This window comes from Hippopotamus amphibius, chromosome X, assembly GCF_030028045.1.
Source record: "Hippopotamus amphibius kiboko isolate mHipAmp2 chromosome X, mHipAmp2.hap2, whole genome shotgun sequence".
NCBI lineage: Eukaryota > Metazoa > Chordata > Mammalia > Artiodactyla > Hippopotamidae > Hippopotamus > Hippopotamus amphibius.
In genome coordinates, this window is record NC_080203.1 from 94,435,343 (window position 1) to 94,451,769 (window position 16,427).

The 16,427-nt window shown below is 43.7% G+C and overlaps 1 protein-coding gene across 4 annotated transcripts; it reads right to left on the reverse strand.

Annotated features, from left to right (window-relative positions):
• Positions 1-5,451: 5,451 nt before the first annotated feature.
• Positions 5,452-8,970, reverse strand: LOC130841718 (RNA-binding protein 3). 4 transcript variants are annotated; one of them, XM_057718053.1, is made up of 7 exons: positions 8,856-8,970; positions 8,141-8,260; positions 7,786-7,892; positions 7,030-7,135; positions 6,834-6,927; positions 6,276-6,354; positions 5,452-5,929 (listed from the first exon to the last, which is right to left on the reverse strand). In XM_057718053.1, the coding sequence occupies exons 2-6, from the start codon at positions 8,241-8,243 to the stop codon at positions 6,297-6,299; spliced, it is 468 nt and encodes a 155-aa protein (XP_057574036.1). In that variant the 5' UTR covers positions 8,244-8,260; positions 8,856-8,970; the 3' UTR covers positions 5,452-5,929; positions 6,276-6,296. The 4 variants fall into 4 exon arrangements, with proteins under 4 accessions (XP_057574036.1, XP_057574035.1, XP_057574034.1 ...); XM_057718052.1 differs by having other exon boundaries at positions 6,272-6,354; XM_057718051.1 differs by having other exon boundaries at positions 6,276-6,357.
• Positions 8,971-16,427: the final 7,457 nt, after the last annotated feature.

Here is a 16,427-nt window from a genome sequence, read left to right on the forward strand (position 1 = left end):
CTTTCAGCTACTGTGAGAAGCTGACCTCTTATGCCTCCTCTCCAACTTCATCCCGTTCTCTTACTCTATCTGATTATGTTCCAGTTACACTGGCTTTCTTGCACATCCTTTTAAAATTGCACAGATTGTTCCTGAGACCTGGAACATTCTCTTCTGTGCATGCACTTACTGAGAGCAAGTACTTTGTGCCAGACACTGTTTGAAATATTTTACATAGAAAACCTTCTTTAACACTCACAACAACTCTATGAAGTTGATGCTATTATCCCATGTCACAGATCAGGAAATGGAGGCAAAAAGATGAAGTAACCTGCCCAAGACCGCACAGCCAGTAAGCGATGGAGTTGGATTTACATCCAGGCCACCTGGCTCCAGAATCCTTGCTCTGAACCACTACACTATTTAACACCGATTCCCAACTTATTTTGTGTAAGGTCCTCCAGTGTGAATTCATAATTTCTTTCTCTCATCTCACCCCCTTTGTTTGATCTGTCAGCAAATCCTGTCAGTTCTACCTTCAGAACGTATCCAGAATCCAACCTCTCCTCTCCACATCTACTGCTGCACCACCATTGCTGGCTTGGACTACTGTGGTGGCCTCTTCACTGCTTCCACCCTTGCCCCCTCCCCAAGTCTGTCCTCACAGTAGCCAGAGGGTCCTGTTACAACACAAGTCATCCCATGGCCCTCCTGTGCTCAGACCCCTGCTCCCTCTCTCTCAGAGAAAATGCCAAAGTCCTCACCATAGCCAGAGAGGCCCTACAGAACCAGGCCCTGTCACCTTTCCGGCCTCACCTCCTGCCATTAAGTCCCCTCACTCACTCTGCTCTGGCTGCACTGACCTTCTTGCTGTTCCTCACACACACCAAGCAAGCTCCCACCTCAGATCCTTTGCACTTGCTTTTTTCTTCTGCCTCTAATTCTCCTCTTCCAGATGTTAAGGAAAGGCAAGGCTGAGATATTTGGCTGGTAAAGAAATGTGCTCTCATTCAATTCAGATGTTTGCTATTTGCACAGACAGCAGAAGAAAGGAGAGCCACAGATGCCAGCTCATGTCCCTTGTGCAGGGTAATGCAGAAACAAGGGGCCAGATGACTGCAGCACGGGTGGTAGGATACTGTGTTGCCGAGGCACTAGTACATGCTAAGCAGTTCTATAACCTTAAATCGGGGGAGAGAAGGAACAGAAAGCCTCATACCTCACCAGAACCTCGGGAGAGGAGAAACCATCTCATGGCAGCCTCCTTGGTAGACAGGGAGATTAATGAGAAATGGTCTTGTAGCCTCTTGTGCTCTGTGTTCTGAGGATCACAGGGCGTTCTGCCAATACTTAGATCAGCTTGCCTACGTGGCCTATGCAGAGATGTGCTAGGAAGCCAGAGCACCATAGCGGAACCATTCCCCTACCATTCTCCCTCTGATTTCAAGTCTCTGTTGTAAGGTCACCTCCTCCAAGTTGCCTTCCCTAAACCACCTTGTGTGAGCCCCTTCACTCTTCATTTCCTCTACTTTATTCTCCTTAACACTTGCCACTTTCTAAACATTACATCACATATCAATTTATTACTTTATCATCCATAGACCCCAATATGTGATTCCTGAGCAAAGAAATTTGTCATATCTGTTGGTGTGTTCCTACTATTATTATCTGGCACACCTAACAAATGCTTGCTAACGCTCATTGACTACACCTAACGACCAGACACTGTTCTACATGTTTCCCATGTCTTGACTCATTCAACGGGCATGATCCCCATTTTACCCCTGAGGAGACAGGTTTCTAAGAGGTCCTGGGTTTTGAAGAAAGGAAGGCAGGACCTCTGGTGCTGGGCAAAGGAATGGTCCATTTGCCTGGAGAAGCCAGAGGGGTCCTGAGGGCTGTGATTGGGGAGGGGAAGCGGGAAAGTGTTCTAGGACCAATATGTTTGTTTGTTTTGTTTTTTGGCTGCACCGCATGGCATGCAGGATCTTAATTCCCCAACCAGGGATCGAACCCATGTCCCCTGCAGTGGAAGCATGGAGTCCTAACCACTGGACCGCCAGGGAATTCCCTAGGACCAGTATTTGGAAAATATTAATGTCAGATGTCAAGAAACAGAAACTAGCATTTCAGGGTTTCTTGAGGCCCTTGGAATAGAAATGCCTGTAACAATGGAGAAGGCTTTGGGGTACAGGGCAGGCCAGCAGAAAAGAGCTGACAGCCACCCATTTTCCACTCCAACGCAAAGGTCTAACAAACCACACCTAACAGTTTTCTTTTGGATCCTATTATGGAAAATCTCAAACTTAAAATAGTATTGATTTAATGTACTTCTATATACCTATCACCCAGGTTCAACAAATATAAACACGCTGCATTTTCTAAACTGCAGGCTCCATAAGCATCTGAGTGATTTGGAACCAACTGTTTTTGTTAAAATACAACAAACTTGGAAACATCAGGGCATTTTGTACATTTAATTCATTAAACCTTTCTTCCACCTTCCACTTAAACAGGCAAATGGGTAGACTGTATCCCAACGTATTTCTTGAAAATGTACTTACTAATGATTGCAAAGTTAAAATGGAGACCACAAGTTCCGTGCTTGAATGACTATTAAGTAGAAAGAGTAAAGAAAACTTTTGAGTTTTACTTGAAGGAAGCTTAAGACTGAATTTAGCACAGCATATTAATGTTTATGCAGCAACAATGCCAGATTGTTTTCAACCATTTAGAAGCCTTAACTTTCTGTGTCTTCACTGGTATGTTAAAACCCATGTCCCATAGACTAGGGCAGGTCTCCATAACCTAACACTAATATTTCTGCAGTATATTGTATGCATATTCATATGGAAAGCTTCAGGTCTTGTCACCAAATTGGAAACAAAACTGGTTTTTCAGATCTCTGTGCACTTTTAATTATAAGGCATCATGTTAGCCTGGATGGGGGTGGGAGGTGAAAGAGGAATGCAGCTGGGCAGAGACTGTGGCATGTCTTGTCTCCAAAAGCAGGAGTGGAAGGAACACTGCCCACTGTTACTCAGTATGCTTTCTTATATACCTGAAGTATTTACAGGAACTTACTTTAAAAAGCTTTTAAAAAACCAGAATGGAGGGCAAGGTGTGGGAATAGCATCACAGACCTAGCCTGTTCTAAACATGTCACCTCCAGCACCGCTGTGAGGTGGACACTATTATTCCATTTTGCACATGTTGAACCTGAGGCCAGATAAAATACTAAGCTGGGAAGCAGGGTCTGTGATTTCCGCCACATGAGCGGCAGGGCTTGGATTTTGGACCTCAAAATGGGCAGAGGTTGGGGGTGTCTATGAGATGTTTGTATCAAGTTTGGGGTGGGGTAGGCAAGATCCAGGAATTGAAAATACAAATACTTGTAGGCCAGGGGTCTGGCTTTGGGACACAGGTTCTCAAAAAATCTTTGAATGTGAGTTTCTGGTCTCAGTGGGTTCTTGGAAAACATGCACACTAGTGAGAGTCTGGTCAAACTGAAGAGAATAAACTTTTAATAAGGGTTTTGAGTCTCAAGTCTAGAAATTGTATTGATGAGATGCAGGTGCCAAAGAAAACTGTGTCTTGTAGGCCTCTTTCCTCAGAGCAAGGAGACTGGGCCTCCCAAGGCTAGATTACTACACAGCACTTTCTGAAAACCTATTTATGGTTTTTGTTGATGTCACTTAGGGGATCATTTTATTGCAGGAACTTTGTGATTGACTATGGGACCCTGTCTCAGGCCATATTGGAAGATGGACATTTTACTTTCTAAAAGGTAGGATGCAGAGGTGCGCCCCACCCTAGGCAATAACAGTGGTCCTCTTGCCAGATCCCACTGTCTTAACTCCCTGGAGGCCCAGCACAGAATGCCTCAGACTGAGTACTCAACTGGTAAAGAGTAGCCACAATGCCTCTTTGTCTGGGCCTGGATCAGTGGGCCAGGCAGGTCTCAGAAGTTCCCAAGTCTCCACCCACCTGGCAAGGCAAGCTCATGACTGGATGGGAAGAATGGTCCTGAGGCTTGTCCCAACTAGCTGGGAGGCACAAGAAACAGGCCACCAACACTAGAACTCTCACAATGCAGGGACCTATGTAGCCTGCCAGCTCTGGTTGCTGTTTAACGGCACCATATACCGGGTGGCTTATGAACAGAAATTTCCCACACTTATGGTGGCTGGAGACCAAGATCAGGGTGCCAGCATGGCCAAGCTCTCCTGGGGGAGAGCTTTCCAAACTGCAGACTGCCAACTTGCCGTATCTACACATGGTGGAGAGCAGGGGGCTGAAACTAGCTTTCTTACTCTTATAAGAGCACTAATCCCATAAGTGCTCTACCCTCATGACCTCATCACCCCACAAAGGCCTCACCTCCCAATACCATCACATTGGGGAGGGGACACACTCAGTTCATTAACACCTGCCCCACGAATGAGTGAATATGTCAGTTTAGGATGTCCTGAAACTTACAATCTGGTGATACTTGGCTCATTATCAGCCAAGTAGAAACAATGGACATAGTTGACTAGAAACTCCAATGGGAGTCCATGGGACTCCAATGCAAGCACCAGAACCATGACTAAAGAGAGTAGAACTGAGGATCTACCACTTTACCACTGAAGACCCTCACACCACCATGTAAGACTGAATGCCTGTGGCTGATGGCTTGCTGTTTTTAACAGCTATAAATATGCTTATTAGATGCACTTGACCCCCAATAGAAAATGTAAAATGTCCATGAAGCTGAAGGACACGAGGTTAAATGACTCACTGAAGGTCAAATAAGTGGAAAGCAGCAGAGCCTGGATTTGAATCCTAGAATCAGAATCCAGAGGCTATGCTCCTAGAACCCTGTTTTCAAACCGGATTCTCCTGTGTCCCTCACACCAAGGTGAGTTTACTATACCTTCCCCCACCCCCATTATCTCAGGAGAAGGAGCTGGCATCACTGTTTATGGCAGAATTTAGCCTACATTCTCACAACAATCTCGTGAGAGCATCTACTTGATGCTCAAAGAAGAGGGAGATTCAAACCCAAGCAGTCATTCCAAAGCTGACACTGAGATGATCACAATGGGACCGAGAGACCATCTCAGGAAACCCAATTCCAACCTCGAGGAGAATTTCACAAGAACCCTCCACCCTTCCCACAGGCCTTATGTATACCAAAACCAATCCCAAACTCAATCAAACTTTGAAACTCAAGGTCTCTTATCCTTTTGGCAGTCCCTGCCCACCCCCTAACTAAATCCTTTTCTCAAAGTCTCCCTCTGTACCTTCCTCTATTTTTAATTTGAAGTAAGCATCTATATCTTAACTTGAGTAAGGAAAAAGCACTATCAATATCGATTTGTTTTCCGGTTTCAGCTTTTTAATCAACTCAGTGAAAGACATCCTAAACACTTCATGAAACACAACAGAATATTTTTTTCTTCCAGTATTAAAAAAAATGACATACACAAATATCTTTAAGAAACTTCTATATAATCAAGGCAGAGATCTGGAGTAAAAAACACCTCTAAGTAATCATGTCCTTGAGTTCTTATAGTTACAGTCGGAAATTGCTTCTAATCATGATGAAACATTGTGTACAGGTTTTTAAAATGTCCCTAGATGCACATTATTAAAAAAAAAATTAGTCCGGCCAAACATTTTTTGCCAGAACCAATAATCCTGAGAGCCTGAACTAAAAAACTGGTAAAAAAGGAAAAAATATTCAGATTCTACAAATGTCTCAGAATTTGCCTTTAAATGGAAGAAAAATTTAAAAAAAACACACGGAACTTTCTGAAAGGTCTTTAATAAGCTACCTTGGGAGCTCAATTCAAAAAGAGGTTGATATAACTAGAACAGATGTTTCAGTGCAGCTCCAAAAATCTTTATAAATACAGCCATTTGGAGGGATGGTCCTGGATCAGAAGAAGTTTTATTCCTTGTGTATCTGAGAACAGCAAGAAGGGGGAGAATTGTGATGTTGGGAACAGGCTAACATGCTCACTTCCCCGGGTTGATGAGGATGTTGAAAGGCTGGACAACAGGGACACCCCTCCATCTCTTCCATGCTCAACAGGAGTAAATGATTACAGACAAGACAGATTTGACAGCTCCTCCCCCCCACCAGCCCCAAAAGCAGACTAGCCTTAACAGGCACCTGAAAACAAGGGAAGCCTAGGAATGGTGTCAGGTGGGCCTGCTGAGGTATGCACAGGCAGGAGGAAAGGTGAGAGGAACAGGACAGGACTGATGGACAGAGATCTGCTCAGTGACAACACAGAAGTCTCACCTACATTAGGTGTGCATGCCTCATCTCAGTTGTCATAATTGTCCCTGTAATTTCCTCCTGAGTAGCGCTCATAACCACCCTGGCTTCTGGGAAAAAACATACACAGTAGTATCACATGAATGCATTATATTCTCCCTGATAATACTAAAAAACACGTATACTTACACATTCTGTCACATTCTTTATGTACTAAAATATAAACTTTAATGTGTAAAAATGAGATATGTTGAACACCAAGTAAACAGTCACATGGTGTATAACTTAAGTATAGCATATTAAATCATATTAAATATTAATACAATGCACACAATTAACCAAGACAGCACAATAAGCATATACCTATAACTGTCTACTGCACATTGCAATTACATAACCTAAGAATTACCTGTTAACCCAAAATATAGTTTCATACTTACTTTACAGTTTCATTACAATTTGTAAAAGCGAACACTAGTAGCACCACCACAAGATATGTATGAATACTCAGGTAGTGCAGTCAAGCTAAGCTCTTAGGGAAAGGGAAGCAGAACCACCAGAGTACCCCAACTCCTTGGCTACCCACCTGCCGCCATAATCTCTGGACCTTCCATATCCATATCCATATCCTCCAGGTCGACTGTCATACCGGCCACTTCCATAGCCCTGGTCCCCACCACCTAAGGCAAGTAAGAAATAGTCAAATGACAATTGTCCAGACAAAAGCCACTAACAGGCAACTCTCCTCCATACCCCATGATCAAACTTAGCAGTGCACTTACCTCTAGAGTAGCTGCGACCACGCCCATAGGACCCGAAGGCACCCCCTCTTGTTCCCCGGGCCGACTTGCCCGCGTGGTCTACACGGATCTGACGACCATCCAGAGACTAGGTGTGGGGAGACACAAGGAGGATGGACGGGTTGGTAGTCAAACAGGGCAGGGGTGAGGTAAGAGTGGGCTGGGCAGGAGGGCAAAAGAGCCCAGAAATTCCTGCTGGGCACCAGGTTCTGGGTGCCACATTCCAGAACAAGCTCCTTTGACCAGAATGGCTTTATCAGGAGCTAAAGAATCCCACAAAATGACCTGAATCCACCGTGTTCCCCCTGCTACTACTTACATCTTGACCGAACTCAGGTTGAGTTCTCCTCCCCACTCCTCTAAGCTGCCCGACTATTAGGGCTAGATAAACACCTCTCTTGGTTTGAGGCTTCAGAGTCCATCCCAGAAGACTCACGAGGTCCTCTCCGGGCCAGGCCCACAGGTCTGCAGACTCTACTACCTAAGCCCAGAGCAGGTCAACCATCCACAGGTGGCTTCTCGGCCTCATGCAGGACCAGTCGTCGCCTCCCAGGCAGCCCGGCTGTCTGCCGCTGCCCTCCACCCCCTAGAACAGAAGGCAGTCACGCTCCTGTGAGTGGGCACTGCGGGGCTCAGTGGCCGCGCTGCCCCTAGCAGACACAGAGGGAAAAACAGAAAGAATGGTGGGTTTGAAGTGACAGATGGGAACAGGGCCCCTATGCAGGTAGGAGGCCTCACCTCTCCATTCATGGCTCTCATGGCATCTGAGGCATGCTCTGGATTGGTGAAGGTGATGAAGCCAAAACCCCGGGATCGCTGAGTCTCCCGGTCCTTGACGACGACCACTGGAAAAGAGAGATGGGAGAGAGATAAGAGGACAAGTAGCAAAGGGTGTTAGGCAAAGAATGGACCCTCCTCCCACAAACTCCCAATGGAAAGTTACTGAGTTCTCAGTCTTAGACCTAGAAACAAAGGCAGGAAAGCGGTAATATACAAGCCTGGGGTCCTGACCCTTCTTTCCTGTTTCTTGAAATGCATGGGCCCCAGACTTTCTTCCACAATCCCCTCATCACGCCTCTGGCCCATGTCTCACCCTCAGAAATAGGTCCGAAGCTGCTGAAGTGGTCTTCCAGAGCCTGTTCATCAGTGTTGAAGTTGAGCCCGCCAACGAAAAGCTTCCCTTCTTCAGAGGACATGGCAGTAAATTCAAGTCCTGTGGGGAGGATATAGATAGGAGAAAGAAAAAAATGGAGAAATGACAAAGGATGAAGAGAGGGGGAAAAAAAGAAGAGACAAAAGGAACAAAATAAGGGTTAACTATGGAATAGCACAGAAAGGCCAAAAAGGCGGGAATCTGTGGGGCCACCTCAGCGAGGTAGCCATTTGGCGGCCGCCTTCGCGCATGCCCACAACATCTCCTACCACCACGCCCGTCATTTTGTGTGGCCGCGCATGCCCAGAACACTCTTGCGCTCCCTCCGCACCCGCAGAACAAGATGGCGGCGGTCACGTGGGGGAAAGTCCCCCCCCCCCCCAACCCCCACCGGTCTCCGCTGTCGCGTGGTCACCGCTGCCACCCACGCCGCCAGCCAGCCCCTCCTGGCATTCCTCATTCTCGGATATAGCGCGCAAGCCTCGCACCAACCAAAGAGTGTCGCCTCCGAGACCGGGACCCACCCGCCTCGGAGAAGCCCAAGCCTACGTGTCAGAAACCGGTACTCTCCCCATTCGCGCACCTCGCTCTTGCCTAGCGTGGCACACATCAGTGAGGCGAGGAGCGGCCGCTCCGCAAAATATACGCTGCTTACCTGGAAATTAAGAAGTAAAAAGGCCGAAGAGACAGCTACCGCCAAGAAGCCGAGCGACTGGGAAGGCCGGCGCAGGGGAAGACGCCTGATAAAGCTTACGTAGCGGATACGTCACTGATCGTCCGCCACGCGTGCGTGCCGGCGTGCGCGCTCATTGGCTGAGGCCAGTGAGGGTCGGGGTGGGAGGAAGTGACGACAGTGCACCGGGAGCGGTACGCTGAGCACGCTTCCGGGAATGAGGGGGAGATTTGTGTGGTTGGTGAACCCTGACATCAGCATCCTTCCCCTGGTCCCAGCCGTCTTCATCCCTTACGCGCACGAGCCTTTTCGCTCTCACACCCGTTTCCGTCCCTGACATCACCTTCACCATCCTTGACGTCATTTCCCCCATTGGTTCTGTTGTCTTCCTCTAGGTCCCTGAGGGCATAATTACCGTCCTCCGATAACCTCTTTCACCTTCTAGTCCTCTAACCTCATACCCCTCGAGGGCCCGATATTTTATTTCCCCACTGTTCCTGACATCGCCCTTCACAGTCCTTAACATCAGATCCTTCGTTTCTTAGTCCCTGACTCTGACCCCTACGTTTCCTTCTCTGTGCCCAACATCTAGCCACCTGTTTTGGGACCCTTTTCCCTGGCATCGTTCCTTCTCATTCATAACTTAAGACCTCATCGTTATCTGACAGCCTCCTGAAGCCAGTTTCTCGAATTCCCCGCCAGTAGACTGCCTGAGGTTCCTTCTACAGAAGAGGAAGCTTCAGTCTTAAGAAGGAGTAACTCCCAATCCAACAGAACGATTATTTGCTGTCACTCAGAGTTGCTGAACCCTTGATCCGCAGAAAGGACTTTAACAATACTTAATGGACTTATCCAAAGCAAAGAGTGCCTAAGCCCACGACCCACAATTTGTTCTTGTCCAGCATTCTGGACTATCTTTGCAATGAATGGATTTGCCAGACTTTTCATTTCTGAGCTCCCCATTAAGGAAGAATGGGTTAGTTTGCCCTCAGAGACTCTAAATATGTCATCCATAGAATGGACTTGTCCAGCCTGCTAAGGGTCAGCACCCCAAATACAGGCTAGATTTGTTAACTTTTGGAGTACAGTATGCTATGAATCCACAAAATGGACTTGTCTGGCTTTTGTCATATCCAGACTTCTATGCCCAGGATGGACATGAAGCGATTTCACATTGTTCACATAGGTACTAGTCTTAGCCTTCTGAGAATCTGAGCCCCATGCAAAAAAAGAGGTAATTAGTCACCTCTCAAAGTGTCCGAACTCTGATCATATTCCACAATTCGTGACACATCGTCATGGTGGTTCTATGCAAAGCCTCTCTTTTATTTATTCTTTTATTCTTGCACCCACCTATCATTCTCTTCTTCCCACAGTTAACTATTTTATTGAGTTTAATGTGTGTCTCTTGGTATAATTTCATATAAAATCTGCATTTTTGTGTATGCTTTAAAAAAATGTTTGTTTTGGCTGTGCTGGGTCTTAGTTGTGGCATGAGGACTTCTTAATTGCAACATGCGAACTCTTTAGTTGTGGCATGCACGCAGGATCTAGTTCCTTGACCTGGGATCAAACCCAGGCCCCCTGCATTGGGGGTGCAGAGTCTTACCCACTGGACCACCAAGGAAGCCCTTTCTGTATACTTTTAATGAAAGTAAATGGCAGTGTCTTTTTTTTAACTTTTTTTTTCAACCAGCATTATGTTTTTAAGATCCATCTGTGGGAATTCCCTGGCGGTCCAGTGGTTAAGACTCTGTGCTTTCATTCATGGGGCGGCAATTCAGTCCCTGGTGGGAGAACTAAGATCCCACAAGCTGTGTGGCGTGGCAAACAAAAAGAAAAACAAACCCAAAAAACAAACTAAGTTTTGTTGGAATTGCATTGAATTAATAGACTTGGGGCAAAATAATATCTTACTATTACCCGTGGAGGTTTTAAGATATGTTTACAAACTCTTTGATAATGCCCCCTTCAATGGGGATTTCCCTGATGGGGCAGTGGTTAGGCCTCTGCGCTCCCAATGCAGGCGGCCCGGGTTTGATTCCACATACATGCCTCAACTAAGAGTTCACATGCTGCAACTAAAGAGCCCATGTGCTGCAACTAAGACCTGGCACAACCAAAAAGATAAATAATGTATTTTTTTAAAAAAAGATACGCCCCCTTCAAGAGTTGGAGCCTAGTTTCCTTGCCCTTGAGGGTAGGCTGGACTTTTTTTTTTTTTTCATAGGCTGGACTTTTGACTCGTAATGCACACAATGAGCATCTCACTTCTAAGACTAGGTCATAAAAGGCACTTCGGCTTCTTGCTCTTTCTCTTCATGCAGCAGCCCCATGGAGGAACTGAGGCCTCCTGCTAACAGCTGTGTGAGTGGGCCTTCTTGGAAGTGGAGTCAAGCCTTCAGATAACTGCAGTCCCCTTCTACATCCTGACTGCAACCTCATGAAAGACTCGGGGCCAGAAACAAGCCACTCCCAAAATTCTGATCCTCTGAAATTGAGATAAGGTTTATTGTTTTAAGTTTAGGAGTAGTTTGTTACCAATACATAGCTAATACATCACAAAATCTTCCCAGCAAAGAGCATGAAATGTCTCTCCTTTTATTCAGATCACCTACAGTATTTGTTATTAGAGTTAAACTTTTTCCTTATAGAAGTCTTTTGTATTGGTTACATTCCTTCCTAGATAATAGTCTGTCATATCATTTGCAACTGGGTTTTTATCAATTCCTTCCAAAACTTACATCTCATTTCTTTTACTTTCCTTACAGCATTGGCCGGTTGTATATATATACATTTTTTTTATTTAAGCTCTTTATTGGAATATAATTGCTTTACAATGCTGTGCCAATTTTTAAGGTACACCAAAATGAATCAGCTGTATTTATACACATATCCCCACCCTCCTGTGACTCCCTCCCACCCTCCCTATCCTGGCCTTCTAAGCCATCACCCATCATCGAGTTTGTCTCCTTATGTTCTGCAGGAACTTCCCACGAGCTACCTCTTTTACCTTTGGTAGTGTATATATGTCAAAGCTACTCTCTCACTTCATCCCAGCTTCCCCATTGCTCCCCCCAGCCCCCCACAAAGCCTGTGTCCTCAAGTCCATTCTCTACATCTGCATCTTTATTCTTGCCCTGTCACTGGGTGCATCAGTACCTTTTTTTTTTTTTTTTAGATTCCATATATATGAGTTAGCATACGGTATTTGTTTTTCTCTTTCTGACTTACTTCGCTCTGTATGACCGACTCTAGGTCTATCCACCTCATTACAAGTAATTCAATTTCATTCTTTTTATGGCTGAGTAATATCTTGTATATATGTGCCACATCTTCTTTATCATCTGTTGATGGGCATTTAGGTTGCTTCCACGTCCTGGCTATTGTAAACAGTGCTGCAATGAACATTATGGTACGTGTTTCTTTTTGGATTATGGATTGCTTCGGGTATATGCCTAGTATTGGGATTGCTGGGTCATATGGTAGTTCCATTTTTAGTTTTTTAAGGAACTTCCAAACTGTTTTCCATAGTGGCTGTGCCAACTTACATTCCCACCAACAGTGCAGGAGAGTTCCCTTTTCTCCACACCCTCTCCAGCATTTATTGTTTTTAGTTTTTTTGATGATGGCCATTCTGACCAGTGTGAGGTGATACCTCAGTGTGGCTTTGACTTGCATTTCTCTGATGATTAGTGATGTTGAGCATCTTTTCATGTGTCTGTTCGCCATCTGCAGGTCTTCTTTGGAGAAATGTCTATTTAGGTCTTCCACCCATTTGTGGATTGGGTTATTTGCTTTTTTGGTATTAAGCTGCATGAGCTGCTTGTATATTTTGGAGGTTGATCCTTTGTCCGTTGCTTTGTTGGCAAATATTTTCTCCCATCCGGAGGGTTGTCTTTTAGTCTTGTTTATGGTTTCTTTCGCTGGGCGAAAGTTTTTAAGTTCCATTAGGTTCCATTTGTTTATTCTTGATTTTATTTCCATTAATTTAGGAGGCGTGTCAAAAAGGATCCTGCTTTAATTTATGTCATAGAGTGCTCTACCTATGTTTTCCTCTAAGAGTTTTATAGTGTCTGGGGTTGCATTTAGCTCTTTAATCCATTTTGAGTTTATTTTTGTGTATGGTGTTAGGAAGTGTTCTAATTTCATTCTTTTACATGTAACTGTCTAATTTTCCCAGCACCACTTATTAAAGGTGGCCGGTTGTATATTTTTTTTAATAAATTTATTTATTTACATATTGGCTGTGTTGGGTCTTCGTTGCTGCACATAGGCTTTCTCTAGTTGGGGTGAGTGGGGGCTACTCTTCGTTGCGGTACGAGGGCTCCTCATTGCAGTGGCTTCTCTGATTGCAGAGTATGGGCTCTAGGCGCATGGGCTTCAGTAGTTGTGGCACACAGGCTTAGTTGCTCCGTGGCATGTGGGATCTTCCTGGAGCAGGGCTCGAACCCGTGTCCCCTGCATTGGCAGGCGGATTCTTAACCGCTGCGCCACCTAGGAAGTCCCTGGCCAGTTATATGTTAAGTAATGATATTGAGAGTGAATATCCTTGCCTTATTCCTGATCTTAGATGGAAAATGTGTTTAATTTTTCTCTATTAGGCATTTTGTTTGTTGTTTTTGTTTTCTTTATTTGAAATTTTTTTTCTATTAGGCATTTTTGCCATAAATTTTTGCCACATAACCTTTATCAACTTAAAGACATTCTCTTCTACTCTTATTTTGTTTGCTGAGTTCTTTTTTTAATATCATAAACAGGTACTGAACTTTATCAAATATTTTTTTCTGCTTTGTGACTATCGTAGGATTTCTCCTCCTTATTAATGTGGTAGTTCACTCATTAATTTTCTTTTTTTTTTTAAGCTCTTTATTGGAATATAATTGCTTTACACTCTTGTACCAGCTTTTGAGGTATACCAAAGTGAATCAGCTGTATTTATACATATATCCCCATATCCCCTCCCTCCTGTGATTCCCTCCCGCTCTCCCTGTCCTGGCCATTAATTTTCTAATTTGGATTATGTTTGAATTCCTGGGATAAGCCCTACTTGTGAATTTTTTAAACATACGCTGTTAAACTCAGGTAGCTAATATTTTATTAGAATTTTTGTATCTATGTTCATAAGTGCAATGCGTCTATAACTTTATTGTCTTTTGTCTTCCTTATCTGGTTTTAGAATCAAGACTATACTAGCCACAAAAAATGAGCTGGGCAGCTTTTTGCTTTTTTCCTATTTTGTGGAACTATTTGTATATTTGGGAATTAACAGTTCCTTGAAAGTTTGATAAATTACATCTGCAAAACCATCTGGCTCTGGACCTGAAGCTTTTTGTCACAATGACATGGAGTGTCTTTATCAACTTTCCTTAAAACTTATGTTTAAGTTTTCAATTTCTTTTTGCATCAACTTCAGCACATTTTAATTTTTCCAGAAACCTAAGCCTTTCATCTAGGTTTTCAAATGTATTAGCTTACAATATTTAGCCTTTTTGTGTCTGGAATTCTCCTTTGTTCTGTATTTTGCATTCTTTTAAAGCAGTCTTGGCAGCGGCCTAGCAGTAATATTTTCAAAGAAGCAGCTTTTCATTTTGCTATTCTTTATCATTACTTTAAAAATTCTCTTTGGCACTTATTTCCTTCCTTACAATATTTCCTCCATGACTCATGGAGTCATGGGTTTGTTCCTCTGCTGTTTTTCCAACTTCTTGATTTGAATGCTTAGGTCATTTGTTTTTCAACCTTTTTTCTCTCCTGATAAATATACTTAAAGCTATATATTCTCTTTTAATAACTGATTTTGCTGTGTCCCAGCAATTTTGCATGTAGTGTTTTTATTATTTAGTTCTAAACATTTCTAAAGTTCCTTTATGATTTCTTCTTTCACCCAAGGGTTATTTAGTAATGCTAGTTTCCAAAAATTGGGACTTTTTTTTTTTGTGTGGCTGTGCTGCACAGGATCTTAGTTCCCCAACAAGGGATTGATCCTGGGCCACGATAGTAAAAGCCCAGAATCCTAACCGCTAGGCCACCAGGGAACTCCTGGGGCCTTTTTTTTTTTAAGCTTTTCAGTATTGCTAATTTTATTGCATTGTGGTCAGAGAACATGGTTAATATTGATACTTTTGTATTCATGGAGGCTTTCTTTGTACCCTAACAGGGTCTATTTTTGTAATTAAATGTAAGCATAAAAGGAGTCTTCTCCATTTGTTAAGTGGAGGGTTATACAGGAACGTGAGTCATATATATGAAATTATATATCAAACTTAAAAATGTATTGTTCAGGTCTCCTTAGATGTGTTTACCATAGACATATATTCTTTGTCAATGAGGATATGTCCTTCTTTGTCTTTTGTGATCTGAAATTTTATTTTGTTAGCTATTAGGATGTCTATCCCAGCTTTCTTTGGGCTTTATTATTAGTCTGCTATACTTTTTCTTCATCCTTTCATTTTCAACATCCCTAAATCTTTGTGTATGTGTATACTATTGGGGCTTTTTTTTTTCAATCCATTGAGGGTGGTGTCCTAAATATTTTTTTGTACTTGCTATTATATTAAAACTTCTGACATCTCATTTCATCTTCTCCGTTTACAGTATTTTTCTTTTTTCTACCATCACACACATACCTAATATTTTCTGAGTCCTTTTTATATTTCTTGTTCCTGTTTTATATTTTCTCTCTTATTATACTTATTTAAAATTCTTCATTTGTCTGTCCCACTACTTCTGCTTCAGATACTGTATGTCACCCAGTGTGGTAGCCAGTCTCTGATATAACCCCCAATGGTCCCTGCCTCCTGGTATTCACATCCTGTATGGTTCCCCTCTATATTGTACTAGGGCTGGCCTATGTGATCAAGAAAATACAACAGAAGTGATGGTATGTCATTTCTGAGGTTAAGTTATAATAGACATTGCAGTTCTGTCTTCATCGTGGTCTCTTGTCTGCCTGCTAGGACCACATGTTGTGAGGAAGCCTCATGGAGAGGCTCATGTGGTGAAAAACTGAAGCCTCCTACCAACAGCCCTGTGAGTGGGCCATGTTAGAAGTGGGTCTGTCAGCCAAGTCATGCCTTCAGCTGACTGCAGTCCTGGCTTACAACTTGACAGAAAGCTCAGAAGAGACCCTGAGCCAAAACCACACGACTAAGTTGCTCCCAGATTCCTGACACTCAGAAACTGAGAAAATAAATGTTTTAAGCTCAGTTTGGGGGTGATTTGTTATATATCAACAGATAACTAACACATTCAGTTTATTTTTCACTGAAGGTTAGTTATGCTACCCTGGTATCTAGTTCTTTTGGCAGTGAGCTCATATTCCCCTGACATGAGCAGCTGTTCTGGCTGGTAACTGTATTGAGGGAAGGTTGAAGGCCAGACTTGACTCTGGTTAATCACCTGGAGTCCAAGAGGTAAAAGGATGTGCGGGGAGATGAGCCATAGGGTGGAGAGTCCCAGGCACCACACAAGCAGAGCTCTGACTCCCATCTATGATCACACCATCCAACAATTCCACTGGTAGCGTTTTGTCTTTAAATCCTAAGGAAGGGA

Excerpts from the sequence above, each read along its gene's own strand:
- LOC130841718 (XM_057718051.1), bottom strand. The coding sequence starts at position 8,243 with ATGTCCTCTGAAGAAGGGAAGCTTTTCGTTGGCGGGCTCAACTTCAAC. Across the intron at positions 7,136-7,785 it reads TGAGAGCCATGAATGGAGAG|TCTCTGGATGGTCGTCAGAT; the intron begins GTGAGGCCTCCT and ends CCCCACACCTAG. Across the intron at positions 6,928-7,029 it reads TGGTCGCAGCTACTCTAGAG|GTGGTGGGGACCAGGGCTAT; the intron begins GTAAGTGCACTG and ends TACTTGCCTTAG.